This window comes from Lampetra fluviatilis, chromosome 40 (genome assembly GCF_964198595.1).
Source record: "Lampetra fluviatilis chromosome 40, kcLamFluv1.1, whole genome shotgun sequence".
NCBI classification, from domain to species: domain Eukaryota; kingdom Metazoa; phylum Chordata; class Hyperoartia; order Petromyzontiformes; family Petromyzontidae; genus Lampetra; species Lampetra fluviatilis.
This window is the reverse complement of record NC_136314.1, coordinates 550,486-565,643: the sequence shown is the minus strand read 5'-3', so window position 1 is coordinate 565,643 and position 15,158 is coordinate 550,486. Positions and strand designations below refer to the sequence as shown.

Genomic DNA, 15,158 nt, shown 5'->3' with positions numbered 1-15,158 from the left:
AACGATGCTTCACCAATTTGCACGTTTTGCCTTCCAGTTGGCCCGATTAAATAGCAGAGGAGCGAGTGAAATCGCAGCATTTGCGAGCGGAGTCATCAACACAATTGCTATTCTCTGTTTGGACATTTGCGCCAAGCGGTAGGACAATCTGCGCGCAGAGTGTGGTTACCCAAAAACGGAAAGCAGTTCATCGCCCTGGCTCCGAGGACACAGTGACCTTAGTTTAACCCTGGCGATGCAGGCGTCAAATTGTTGACTTGGCCATTATTGTTGCCATTTTAAAACAGTTTAAACAACTGGGCAGCTATCGTGAAGAACTTTCCATTTGTAAATTGACATTTTGCCCCATTTTTTCATGGTGGTGGGGGGGAGTGTGGAGGGATATTACTACGAGAGCAAATGGCCACTCTTTGTTGCGTTGAACATTTTAGGGAAGGCCTCCTCCTGCATTGCCGCGAGCGCTTCCAATTAAAAATAGTGCTTTTATATTTGCCATTAAGTGCTGTGATGCTGCGGTGCGACCAACTGCACTGCACAGAAAATGGACCGCCTGCTCTCATTATCTGTGAACCAAATTAGTACGAGCAAAATCTGCGTGGGATGGAATCCGACATTTTTATTTATATATTTATATATCGCAGACGCTGTTTTAATCAGCAGTCACTCCCGCCTGCTACGTCCGCACTCGTTTTACCAAATAAACACCTGACGCTCGTTTTGCGATGTGCGTACGAACACGTCAAATGCGCACTTGCCAAGCCTCCAGGTACCCTCGTTCCTCCTCCCCTGAGACATGTGCACACATCGTGTCGCACCCACTTGACGGAAACTCCCGCACACAATGACAGACATCTCCAAAGCAGCCTCGTGGAGTGTTAGGGCACGTGATGTTAGCGGAGCACCGAAGACCCAATGCAGAAGAAAGACCCAACGCAGAAGATCCCTGGATTTGATCTCCCACGAAGCTCATGGTGCACCCTAAACCACATCCACTTCACAAACTATGGCAGTAGATGCGGATACCCGATGCACAAATGGAAAATAAAGAAAACTGCCTGGTGTGCGACTGTGGTCATCCAGAACAGACCGTATGGCGTACAGCGACGCAATTTCCCCCTGATCCACAAATACGAAGGAGACGTCACAGCGATGCCCTTCGCTCCTCCTGACGCGGTTATCCACTGGCTTTACCACCTGGATGTAAAATCGTAGTTGTTGCTCTGCATCTATATCAGCAGCCGTGTGAAAGAAGAAGACCGAAGATCGAATACCGTGGTGCTCGCCATACCACGGGAGGGTGATGGGTGGGGTGAGCGCCGCACATGGCCACATTCGTCTCCTTGGTGGCGATGTTTACACGCAGCACCGTGGTACTAATTTAAGGCTGTGTTGACCTGGGGGAGTCCCTTGGCCGGTTTGGGTATCGCTCACCCACTGATGTTGGCTGCGGCCAGCCACGAGCCCCAAGCTGTTGGGAGTCAAGTGCAGTGCTGGAACCACTGCCTCCCACACCAACAAAGACGAAGATCTCCTGTGTAGCCCCCACAGGCTGCTGGGGTAAGTGCTGTTATCGAGTGCCCATTAAGTCCGGCAGGGTGCACGAAGAAGTGGTGTGGCCATAGCACAACGCCCGGCCGCCTTCGTATCACGTGGCGCTGATGGTTACTAACCACACGCCGGGTGCTCACTGATTCAGGCTGAGTCAACTTAGAGGAGGTCCGTGACCAGTTTAGATATTCACCAACGAAGTGGCCCTTGAGTGAGAAATTTAATCTGTGGGCTGCCGGGGTTCCATAGCGCGGTGCAAGAATCGCCGCTCGAACGCCCCACGCAGACACAAGAGCGAACGCTTCACTGCTCCACACACACACACACACGGACGATCGCTCCACTGCCCCACGCACGCACACGGACAATTGCACCCACGCCTGTGCAGCGGCGACGTGGCCCTGGCTGCAGCGCGTTCAGAATCAGTATTTGTCCTGCAGGAGGAATCTGATAAGCTACAAAGCTCTTTTACAAAGATGTCCAGTAGTGGCATGAGGCCAGAAACGTTAGAACAACAGATAATGCAAAAAACACGACAATAGTGCAAAGTATAGGGAAGGTAAACAAATCACTGAAAAGTATACAAATAAAACTACATTGTTTTTTATCTTACCAGGTAAAGCTCATTGAGGTATGAAATTATTTTTCAGAAGCAACCTGGCCACAAATGATAGCTCCATAAAGTTGCCTATCACGTGGAAATTTATAGCCAGAAAGTAATAAAAAATGATCCCAATGGACGTTCTCCGCTTGTTGCAGAGGTTCACGGTTCGCATCCAGCGGGCAGCCCCGATTAATCCTGCCGTGTGTGTGTGTGTGTATAAAACGTAAAAATATGCTCCTCCCGCTTCGCAGCGGATGTTAAAGATCCGTTGCGGCGTTCGGAGGAGTCGGCTTTGGGCACTTGCTGGTGTCACGGTCCAAATTTGCCGAATTTTGAAAAAATTTCCCTGCAAATTACTCCATAGGAACGTACCGTACGTACCAATCGCCATGCCCTACCACAAAAACTTGGCAGGACCATCATTAAAAAGAGTTATGAGACTCAGGCTTTCCTATTTAATCAAAGCATAATAGGAATAATGGCACACACACACATTTACATCCCTTGGGTTTAAGCGGAGACTGTAACCTCCATGGTGTAGACGGTTTTACTCCGTCGCTTGCGCGTGTGAATGTTCTCATTGCCGCACACATGTACGTACGCGTGTGCACATACATGCGTACATGTGTGTACGTGCGTGCGCGATGCGTTAGATCCCCGGCGATCAACAGCTCGCTCGCACCCCACCTACGCGTCTCGCATGCAGCAGATATCCCAGCATGGCACGGCTCTGAAACCCATTTGTAGGTAGTGGACGAGGCATGCCCATCCCCCGATTCTGTCTTGTGTGTGTGTGGACGCGGAGTCTGCTGAGAATTGCTAAGCTCCGCGGGAGCGTTCGGTAACGGCACCCATCTGTCGTGGATTGGAACCAAAAAAAACATCTGAGATGAAGGAGTCAGCGTTATTTTAGGGCTTGAATTTTCCTTTCCAAAAACAGCATTCACTCGTACAGCCCGTTAGTCAATCCACTGCTGGATGATAACATTTTTTCGTGCACCGCGATCGCCCATGCAAGCATTATGCAGACTTCGCGACCCTACCCGCGACATCAAGCGCATGTCGGGTAATTTGAGCCCGGTCAAACCTTGATGCTTCTCTGCTCTGTACCCCGACGACGCTGGACATGACCTGGGTGTCATCTCCAGCGAAATGTCATGAGAAAAATTGCCAGAACGTTACGTGCGTTTCAACCTTAGGGTTCACTGAAAAAAAAATCTAATCATTTAGCGTATTTTCCCACGTGACGACTTTATTTGATTGGCCGTGTCGGTTGCCGGAGGGTAGAGCTGAAAATCTTAATGATACCTACACGATCTACCCCAAAAGTAAATAATGACATATATTTTAGAATGCATAATTTAATTTTTTTTTTTTATCCACAACATATACCGGATACAATTAAGAAGGATAATTGGAATTTGAAGAAAAAATTCTGCTTTAAACTTAGTTTGGTCTTTGGTGATTGGTATCAGACGACTCGCACACACATCACGGGTTGTCAGCTCGATCAGACACATACAGAGAGGCTGTACCAGACCATACCCAATCAGCACAACACTCGATCTACACGGCCAGTGAAATTAACAGTGGAGTCTTTTATCAATGCTTTGCTGAACGAGTTGTGGGGGGTTGTTTGACCACACTTCACCACGCTGGTCAATGCGGCTTCGGTGAAGCGTGGACGTGGGGATGTATTAACGCAGTACAACAGTGGATGTTTTCCACTGCACTGGCCTCTGCTGCCAGCACTGAGCCCCGTGGCGGCCTATGAGCGGCAGATTTCCATTCTGGGCACCCATCCAAGCACGCTGCAAGCTCACGCTTGTTTAGCTTCCAGAGTCAGTGCCGGATTATATATGCACTATGTAACACGATTTTTGCTCCTGGGTAGTAAGTGTTATTTCTTAATTGCTTATGCCTCAAAAGTATAGAAAATGGCTATTATTCCCCACGAACTTTGCTTTTGTGACCAGGACTTTACGTGAAGGAATAACACATGCACACGTTTTCTCATTGAAATTAGGTACATTTCAAAATATCACTGTTCTGGTCACAAAAGTAAAGTTTGTGGGGAATAATAGCCATTTTTGTGTACTTCTGAAGCATAAGCATTTAGAAAATAACACTACCAAGGAACAAAAAAGATATATATTTTTGTTACACAGTGAATTATCTTAGTAGCAAAAGTAGCTACATATGTAACTACGGGCCCTGTACTTTCAAGGGCCCTGCACAAGATTATTTCAAGCTATCAATTCCGGTTCAGTGATTCTGCACTTGCTCTATTACTATAGTACTATACCGCCTTGAACTTTTATGAACGACTGGGTGTTTAAGGTTAGCAATTTGTCATATTATCTGGCTGTATAGCAAATGAAAAAATACAATTACTTTACTATGCAAGTAAAACAATTGTTTTTTAATATTTAAGTGTTTTTTTTTTATTTAGGGTCCCTTTGTAACATCTTCTGGCAAATTGCCCGATGATGCTGGATGTAATTACCAGCGAAACCTCGTACTCAAAAATTGTAAATGTTGTGGATTCACTCTTCAACACACAGGTGGGCTAAAGTAGTGAACTATTTGTCTTTTGTCAACGTGATACATTTTTTTACTAATTGGCCATGTCGGGTGGTGGAGGGTTACAACACATTTATAAATAACGCGATCTAACCAAAAACCTTTATTATGAATATGCTACAGGCCCCGCACTAACTCAATCTGCCACTGTCCAGAGTATAATTAGATTTGACACACTTTGGGTGATTTAGTAATTTACCCTCGAATGTTTAATCCCCGTCAGCCATCGCTTGGACCGCATTATTTAGGCATTTGCGCCTCAAGTTGCAATTAAGTAATAATAATGCGGCGTTAATACCGCGGACCTCTCTCAACAGTGTGTTTACAGCACGTGGGAGAAGGTGTGGGGACATTGGCTCCCACAAATGGCACCATCGGGGGTGGGGGACTCCGCCAAACTGAGAATGCGTGGAGGGGCAAAACCATCGGGCTGCCCGATACAATGCTCGTACCCTGGGGGAACGAGTGGAATCCACTCATCTAACACCCCAGATGCTGCGGAATGCCCTGAAAAAAATGTATAAAAATTACATCTGTAGCCTGTTGGGCTTTGTTGTTATATTTTCAACGCCATATGAGAGAAGTTCATTCAACGTGCATACAACATTCACGCATGCACACGAACTAAAACATATATACAGCCCTTTTTGTATATCAGACTGCCAGACGAAGGGTTTCCAGCAGCAGTACCGCCACGCTGCGTCATTCCGTGTGCGCTGGTGCAGTCGGAGGCGAGGTGGGGGGGGGGGTGATCCGGGACGATTTTGCTTTCACTCAGCGCCACTGATGTTAGCCGTGCCCCCAGAAGTCGCGTCGCAGCGTTGCGTTGCGTTGCGTTGAATGCCGGCATCCGCAGCTCCGGCCCCACGTTTATTTTTTTTTTATTAACGCAGCAGAATTGACTGTCACTGGAGTTTGAAAAGGAGTTAACGTCAAAGGCTAAAACGGTGCCAGAGAGGAGGGGGGGGGGCACGTTTGAAACCGCACGCTCTATAAATGTCTTCACCACTCACTGGGGGGGTGGGCGGTGAGGGAGGAATGATATTTGCAGTGCAGCGATTGGGAAAAACCACAGGAACAGTGACACTCTCTGTGTGTTAAAGGCGCAATCTAAACAAAGTTGCGCACGTGCTCAGTTTCCACATGGTGGCTCCTCAAATGAATGCAATTCCAAAGCAATGCTTGTGTAGTGACATCGCTGGATGTCCACATGCTGGGTGCAGTGCCGGCACTAGAGGGGCACGGGGCGTGCGGTGTCGCGACATCGCGGATACCACAGTGGTGAGGGTGCAGTACCGGCCCTAGAGGGGCCTGGTGAGCGCTGAATAATAGCGCGAGATGGCACCATGCTTTTTCTGCAGTGCCGGCCCTACAGGACAGGGTGTGTGGGTGCCGGCCATGGTATGAGGTTATGTAAGTCCATGGCATTCTGGTTCCCCCGGGAGGACACGTGACCGGTTAAGTTGACAAAGGGGCCCCAAGAGGGGGGGCTAGGCGTGGTCACTTGATTGGGACCCAGATCCTTCGTGAGGGTTCTGGAAGGTGGACGTGGCCAAGAGCGGAGCCGGCCACGCCAAAGAGACGATACGCCGGGTCCCGAGAGTGACCAGGGTTGATGTTCATCCTGGAAGAAACCCTTCGTCTACGTTCTCTGTTCAATGAGTCTCCAACACGTGGACCCGGGCCGAAGCTGTTGGTCCCGGTCTGTAGTAGTAGTTACGTTGTTACTAGTGTAGTTACTAGTGTAGCTAGCCTGGTGGTCACCACCTGGCTAGCTACATCAGTCACGTGGTAACTAGTGTAGCTAGCCTGGTGGTCACCACCTGGCTAGCTACATCAGTCACGTGGTAACTAGTGTAGCTAGCCTGGTGGTCACCACCAGGCTAGCTACACTAGTCACATGGTAACTAGTGTAGCTAGCCTGGTGGTCACCACCAGGCTAGCTACACCAGTCACGTGGTAACTCGTGTAGCTAGCCTAGTGGTCACCACCAGGCTAGCTACACCAGTCACGTGGTAACTCGTGTAGCTAGCCTAGTGGTCACCACCAGGCTAGCTACACCAGTCACTTGGTAACTCGTGTAGCTAGCCTGGTGGTCACCACCAGGCTAGCTACACCAGTCACGTGGTAACTAGTGTAGTTAGCCTAGTGGTCACCACGTGGCTAGCTACACCAGTCACGTGGTAACTAGTGTAGTTAGCCTGGTGGTCACCACCACGGGTTGTTATTCTGTTAAGGGGAAAGTGACCCCGTGTGTTGGAACTAAATAAATGTGTTGCCTCCAAGTCTACGTCTGCGACTCGGTTGAACTCATTACACTTGCATTAGATGGGACTCCAAAGTTATACTGTTTGTGTTTCTGTGTAATAAAACAAAATGTCAAAGTGCTATCTTGCCCAAATGTGGTGCACATCTCATGTTGACAGCCCTGAGCCACTGGTTGAGATTCCACATTCCCATGGCGGGGGGCGAGTCTCTCCATAGGACAACCCGCTGTTGACTTTCCCATCAAAACGTTGCACATTTTATAAGCCCTTGAGGAATTCGCAAACCGAGCAATCATGAGCCACCACACTCGACCGCTGAGCCACCTCTGATAATCTCATGAAACATCGAGGAACTGCATTGACATTGGTGCACAAACATCAATATACATTTTATTTTTTAACTTATCGTATTTGCATTCATTTAACATCGATGCACGTTAAGATAAAGACACATGCGAGTGTATCTGCAAACGTTCACCTGCACAGTAAAAGGGGAGTTTGCGTCAGCCGTGGTATTGCCGGAGAGAGGGCAATTTTTTGTTTGGTTTTGCGTTCGACCGCTGCAATCGATCCACTGGACACCTGCGAAACTGCTGGACACGTGTGCACAAAAAATAGCTTCATAGCTCATCAGATTTTCCCGCCGCTTGAGACAACGGGGAGATGCATCCCTCGCTTGGCGTTACCGAACGTAGCCCGCGCCGCTGACCCGTCGTCCCCCTGCTTTTTTTTCTCCCCCTGAACCCGTTAGCCCTTGGTCGCATGTGTGGTACAAATTTTAACCACAGTGTCTTGCTCTGTTCCCTCCCGTTTATCCTCCCCCTCCCCTTTTGCCGCCCCCTCCACCCCAACCCCCCCAGAGAAGAAGATTGTAGGTTGTAAGTCTCCCACGGGGCAGTCCTCTCCGCGCAGCTCGCCCTAGCAATCAATGCACCCCTGTGCCAATGTTAGACAGCTGACCCTTGTGAAAAAATTACAATTTTACGGGGACATTTTGTTGGGTGCCCTCGCTCGCAGCTGATGGAACGTTGGCCATTAAAGCCTTCGCGCTCACGCCGCCCGGTCCGACCGAATTCTCCGAGTAGACCGTGCGCTTCCGGAAGGCGAGACCTTCACTGTTAATCTGAGTCAATGTGCCTCGGTGCTAATGGTTAGCAAGGCCGGGGCCTTACAATCCAGAAGTCACGGGGTTAAAATTCCATCTCCTGGCGTGGCAGTTGAAACAAAACTGGGGCAAGTTTCTTAAATCCCCCCCTCCCCCCGCCCAACCCCTCTCTCCCCCCCCCCCCACCCCCGGCCTCTGTCCACCCAGCAGTATGAATGGGTTACGCCACAGTCAGTCGATCGGCGGGGTGACGTTTGGTGGGGTAAAGTGTGGGTATTCCCCACCTCTTCCAAGGCGTCTGGTCAGCTTGGAAGAATCGGCCAAAAAATACCCCCCAGAGCTCTGCCTATTGGAGACCCTTCTGCCAGTGGTGACTTGATCAAATGATTGATCTTCACCGATGATACCAGAGTTGACGTCTAATTGAGCACTGAAATAATCATTTTTGCCTTGCTGCGTGGGAAAGAGGCCACGTATATTCGTCCCCCCCCCCAGTACAAGCATTTTGAACACCTACAGGGCACCCAATGGAGTTTCTCAGAATATTTCCCAATCGTCTTTTACACCTAAACGGAATGGACCGGTTAAACGGAATTGACACTGAAATGCACACGTACGTACATGCAGTGCGTATGTGTCTTCGGGATTATATTGACACACGCACGCAACAATGAGAATAATAAGAAATTGAAACCCCGTGTATCCGAGCACTGCATCATTATCTTAATTTCATTAATATTTTTAACAATGGCAACTACAAAAATCATAGAACCTGGGCGCACATTCAGCACAACCCAGCATTAGCACAAACTCTTAATTGTGATCTAGGAAACAACAGAGAGCCGTGGAAAGGAAAGTTATAGAAGACACAAGAAGAACATAAGAGGTTGTTTATTATCTTCACACTTTTTAGAATATCATTCCTGACCCGCAAAAAATGATTGAGCTCTCAGCTAGACAGGTCCATCTTTACCGATAAACCAGAGCCCTCACAGGCAGTGCACATAACAAAAATTCGCGTGCACACTCTCAGACTATTTAGGAATTCAAGATGTAATTCAAGTTATTCGACAACGCGTAACAGAACCGGCGAAATGCAGTGGGCACGAGATTTCAAGTGCAGGTCGGAATCAATTCGGCTTCATTCCTCGGGCCGCGATGACGGAAATGTAAACAGAGAGAGCTCAGCAAGGGGATGGGAGGAAGCAGAGAGCACGAGGGGAGAGGATGAGGAGGCGATGGAAAAGGAATAAAGCACTTGTCCGGCAGGGTACCCAAGATGGAGAGTTTAGTTTTGTTGCGGATGATTTAACTTACCAAAAACACTTATCACGTTCCGAAAGTTGCCACCCTTGCCCCCAACGCTGTGATCAAAAACGGCATTGATCGTTTGTGGATTTGTGGATGGCATTTCTCTCCTGTTGGCTCGAGGAAAAGTCGAATAGCTGGAAACTGGCGCACACGACGTATTGCAGAGTGGCAACGCCTCACTAGTCAGTGTAGTAACAACCATAATAATCGCTTGGTTAAATGGCATCATAATAACAAATATATCGATAGAATTGCCTCTCTCTTGTCCAAATCTTGGTTAAGATTACGCGAGATACACGGAGTTTCAATGCGCACGTGCATGTACGTCTGTGTGTTAATGATAAATACATCTATTTTAAAATATATGTGAAAGACCTTTTTGATTGAAATGACTCTCATCTCAGTTGCATTGTCAAGGCTGTACAGCATTGGTACACGCTTTTAAAAATTCCATTTTCCCCTTCCTGCCCTTCTGATTAACATGCTTGCTTCTGATTAATAGACGTAACATTGACTTTCATGTTTCCTCTTTAATCTCATGGAATATGCCTCACGCGATAATTTTTGGTGATTATCACCGCCCACGCTCTGTTAATGAAAAAAAAAAGTTTAAAGAAAAAAAATCACACCGTTAAATAAAGATAACGATGTTAACGACTGTGAAACCATCGTGTGTTCAGCCAATCTCACTTTCAAGTCATCAAAGACCTCTGGCACACTTTAAACGGAAACGGCCTAAATTTGCAATTCTCTGCAGACATTGCTGATTTACTTCTAGAATGCCATTCCTCATGCTTGATATCGTTTAACAGAATTCAAACGATTGCGGGCTGTATGTTCACATTCTTTCGTTTGTGTTTTTTTATGTTTGGTGTCATGTTCATTCGTTTTCTCGGCATGTGTTCCACTGTCATTTGTATCTGTGTGCGTGACCCAAAAAGCGTCGAGGTCAGTTACTGAGGTTTTGCTTTCAGTAACGATGCACGCGGAAATATTGGTTATGAAGTGGCTCACGTTAAGACTAATTACACATTTAACGGAGCCAAACGTGTAAATCAGGAGTTGAAATAACATGCTCAAGAGGAACAAGAAACCGCTCGTTGTTAAGTTACGTCGAAAAGTTTTTGTTTTATATATATGTTACAAATTTCAATTTGACCAGAATGAAGCCCTGTAAAGTAGTTTGAGTGAGCGCGGTGAACAAAGGTTCAACAATGCCGCATATTTGGTGGGGCCGCAATTCTAAAAGCGCAAGACCATCACCCAGGGCGCTCTGTGTCACCGGCCGGTGCAGTTTTTTTGCCAGTAGTGGGCAATGTTGCAAAGTGGCTTCGCCCCAATTAAGTAATTTTGATGATCATTCTTACTTATTTGGCAAAAATGTGTAACCGTGATGCCGGCACTCAATCTCGATTTTAACGTCGAGGGATCTCTAACGCCCACGGCGAAACAGACGCCGTGCGGTCGTTTGCGTTTGACAATCCCCCCCCACCCTCCCGAGGCATTAACCAAGCTCGCTCGTGCCCTCCGCTCGCGGGACGTCCGTTTACTCTCCGGTGAACGCCTTTTGCGGGGCGAGCGGCAAAGAAGCGGCCAGCCGATAGCAGCCCCCGTTAGCTTTCGCACCGTTCGGTGATCCCGCGTGGCCCTCTCGTCGACAATGCCGGCCGCCAGCGTCTTCACCCGCCGGCGTTGACCACGGTGCGCGATTTGTCTGCCCAGGCGACATCCGCAACGACCTGTACATCACGCTGGAGCGCGGCGAGTTCGAGCGGGGAGGCAAGAGCGTGCAGAAGAACATCGAGGTGGCCATGTTCGTGCTGGACGCCGAGGGAGAGATCCTGAAGGTGACGCTCAAATGCCCCGTTGGCGTTTCGTTGCGAGATGTCTGCGAGTCGCAGGGTGTGGATGTCCCATTACACAGCCGAGTCTCGGAGTGCGCCAGCGGTTCGGCGTTCATTTGAATTCGAGAGGCGTAGCGCCCTTTATTTTTAAAGACATCGTACTCGCCACAGTCTACACAAACAACCATCCTGCTTCGTTGTGTGTGTGTGTGTGCGCACAGTTTAGTTCTGACTATCGATTACTTAGTGTGGAGCCGGAGTGCAGCGGTTAGCGCGCTGTGCTACGAACCCAGCGCAGAACCCGAGATCGATTCCTGCTCACGACCAACACCAGTGACGATTATCTGATCCAGACTTGGGTCTCCCCTAGGTCTACTCGGCCTTAAAAGAGTACCTGGTGCAATGTGTGAACATCAGCACGCGTGACGTAAAATTTGATGAGGTCTCAGATTCGTTTTCAAAACTGTTATAAGACTCCGAGAATATATGCACTAGTGGCACATTTTTTTTTTATACAGTCTCTCCAATCTTAAAGTAATGATAAATAAATGTTGGTTGCTTTGTCACGTTACAGAATTCTTCATGCGTATTGTTAAGGTACATTTTCGTTCATCAGTCTGCTGGCTTTTCAAACTGATATGTTCCAGAAGCAGTTCAAGCAAAACAAATGTCTGGATTGGTTTAGACCTTCTAGGTCTCACCAGCAGGGTTAGTCTTGTTAAACAAATATTACTGGATTCTAAGATGCTTTTGGCAAGAGCACTCCAACGTGGGTTTAATAACTGAAGTAATTTTTTGGAGGAATTTAATTATTAAGTTTCCGCAGCCGCTTGTCATCCAAGTGTGGTTTAATTCACTTTCTGATGTTGCCCGCAGCAATCGTACGTGTGGTGGAAGCTTTAGAGAAACTAAACTACACTGAAACTATTTTTACTTTACCAGGTAAGGCCCACTGAGCGATATGGCTCTTTTTCAGAAGCGACCTGGCTATCACAATGATCGCTCAATGAAGTGGCTTATGAAGCGGAAATTTCTAGCAGCCAAATACTCGAAACGCATGTTGATTCTAAATGTGGAGGGAAAAATTGGAGAACCCGGAGAGAAATCCACGCGACCATGGGGAGAGAGACACGCAAACTCATTCAGACGCTGTCTTTCCAACAGCCCTGTTCTTCACCCGAGGACGGCTGCTTGCGTTGTGGCCGAAACGTCGTGAGAATTGTATTTTATTTTGTTTTATTTTTATTACTTTATTATTTCCCTTCTACGTGACTTTACCGAAAGAACCAAGAAGATGAATCCCTGCAGTCACGAACGCTTTAAATCGAAATGTATACAGCAGGCGTAAGGGTTGGGATAAAACCCACAACCTCCTGTATACCGGGTGAGGTAGTCAACATCTCGCCACTGCGGCACCCAAGAAAATAAACACTCAGCCACGCGTCACATCGCGGAAATAAAACAAAAATGCACTCGCGTTCTTCACCAAATCGAATCGCCCAGAGCCGTGCAGGGTGACCGCGTGCATCTCTGCGTTTGTGTGCTGCGTGCGACACAGGACTGCGTCAGCCTGGGCGCCGGCGAGCCGTACATGCGAGACTTCCACTCCTTCGTGCTCTACCACAACAACAGCCCCCGCTGGGGGGAGATCCTAAAGCTCGCCATCCCCGTCGACAAGTTCCGCGGCTCTCACCTGCGCTTCGAGTTTCGCCACTGCTCCAGTGAGTGGCCACCACCACCCCCACGACCCTCCCTTTCTCCGCTGGGTCGCACTTCACGCGATGATTACCGTGCACGGGGGGTGGCGTGGCAGCGCCACTGCCGCCCAGGATGCGGTGATTGGCGAGATGTTAACTCCCTTGCCTGGTATGCAGGGGATCGTGGGTTTGATCCCCACCCTGACTCAGGGCTTATATTTGGGGTTTGCATGTATCTCTCTTTTTCTCCCTGTGCTTGCGTGGATTTTTCTCCAGTTCCTCCGATTTTTTCCTCCACGTTTAGAATCAACGTCATGCGTTTTAGAGTATTTGGCTGCTATAAATCAGCCACGTGACAAGCCACTTAGTCGAGCTTTCATTCGTGACCAGGTCAATTCTGAAAAAGAGGTACATAGCTCAGTGGGCCTTACCTGGTAAAATAAAATAAAATGTTTACGAGTTAGTTTAGTTTGTTGCAGAGGTCTGCAGTTCGAGGCTCTGTTACGTAATATTACACTTTGCAACTACGGACGACTATATCAGTAAGAAACCTACTTTGTGAGTGCCAACTTTGTAGTCAACGTTTCCGTCATCGGCGCAATCGCCATTCACGTCACCGCGATGTAGGAAGGAAGACGCGGACTCAAAAAAGACCGCGATTTTTGCTGTTGTTCAAAATCATGGTGGGTGTTTCTCTCGGGCGTTCATTAAAAATAATGCTTGACAGTGCCCGGACGTCCGCATCACCCACAGTAGCTGGGGGCCCCTGCTGCTCTGTGCTCTCACACGGAATTAGCCTCGCAAACCTCCGAGTCATCTCTCTGCTGGTGATTCACGTGAGACTTCACCACTCCAGGACTCTCCACCACGGGCACAAAGCGGCTCTCATCTCTCAAGCAGCATCGCCGTTGCGACCTTTACCGTGCCCCGCTCATTGGCAGATGGGCCGCGTTTATCAGGAAGCGCATCTTGCCTGCGTAGTCCAAAAACGTTTGAATAATCGACATTGGTTCCGAGGATGTCTTGGGAGTCCTGATTTTCTCTCGCTCTGTGTGTGAAAGCTGTTGATTATGCTGCTGCTATTGTCAAGTGCTGAGAAAGGCTGTGGGTCTGGCAGCATGTTGGCTGTCCCGACCTGGTATATAGTTATCCCTTATGGCTGTGAAGGCCGGAATAAAAGGGAGAGAGAAAGAGAGAGTACCTCCTACTAGTGTCTGTGAATTAGCACACCACAATTGTATGGTCTTATGACCTATTTATGTATGCATGCATGCACTGATTTAATTTCACTCTCTAATAATCTGAACATCTACCCACGCAAGTGATGTGCGAATTCATCAGCGTTTCCTATGTTCGCATTCATCCGATGTTAATAATTGCGAACGCGTCCACGCACATAAGCCGAATAGCGGCCTGTACACTTCGCGTGTATTTGGACACATTTGACGAGCACGGCCTTGTTGCGTATGGACCCAATGTGCTCGTGCTCGGTGACCGCAGACTCGGCGAGAACCTGAATAGAGCAGAGCTCGTGTTTTTTTGAGACATTGCAACACTGCAACGCCTCCGTAATTGAACAGCGTGCCTGTGCAGAATCGTCGGGAGCAATTCCGCGAGAATCGCTAATCATCCCCGTGCATGACTCACACCATTACGCTCCTTTAACCCACTGCGTTTCACAGTACGCTGTGCTGAACGTTTAAATCCCTTACTTGAAAGGTAGATTCAGCGTACGAATGTCCAACATTTCACGGGCCCTGTAAACATTTCGGCCGATTAACAACTGGGACCTCATGAGACCTCCCTTGCCAGTATCAAAATATGAGAATTGTTTTTTTCCCTTTCTGGCAATGAAACAGTTGTGTTAAGATGTTACAACACCAAACAGACACCTTTTGCAAGAAATCATGTCTGCATTATCCACGCATACTTGTGGTGAACATGCAAACCAAAAAACATGCTCTGATAGTATATGCATTCATACTCTTAGGTTTTTTCGGTAAAGTCACGTAGGTAAAAATAAAAGTAAATAATAAAAGTAATAGAAATAATAATAGTAGAAATAAAAGAATAAATCACGACGTTTCGGAGGCAACACAAGCTTCCTTCATCAGGTGTAAAACAGGCACAGCAAAATAACTTTTTTTCTACCTACGTGACTTTACCGATAAAACCTAAGAGTATCAATCCCTGCAGTCA

General features: G+C 47.9%; 1 protein-coding gene across 10 annotated transcripts in view; it reads left to right on the top strand.

Annotated features, from left to right (window-relative positions):
* Positions 1-15,158, top strand: part of DOCK3 (dedicator of cytokinesis 3) — a 225,305-nt gene that overhangs the window by 145,853 nt on the left and 64,294 nt on the right. For 7 of the 10 annotated variants that reach the window (XM_078874837.1, XM_078874835.1, XM_078874834.1 and 4 more), the window contains exons 15-17: positions 7,863-7,880; positions 11,141-11,265; positions 12,821-12,983. In XM_078874837.1, coding sequence (XP_078730963.1) covers positions 7,863-7,880; positions 11,141-11,265; positions 12,821-12,983 — 306 coding nt within the window. The remainder of the gene's footprint in view (positions 1-7,862; positions 7,881-11,140; positions 11,266-12,820; positions 12,984-15,158) is intronic. The other 3 variants (XM_078874841.1, XM_078874844.1, XM_078874838.1) reach the window with 1 other exon arrangement.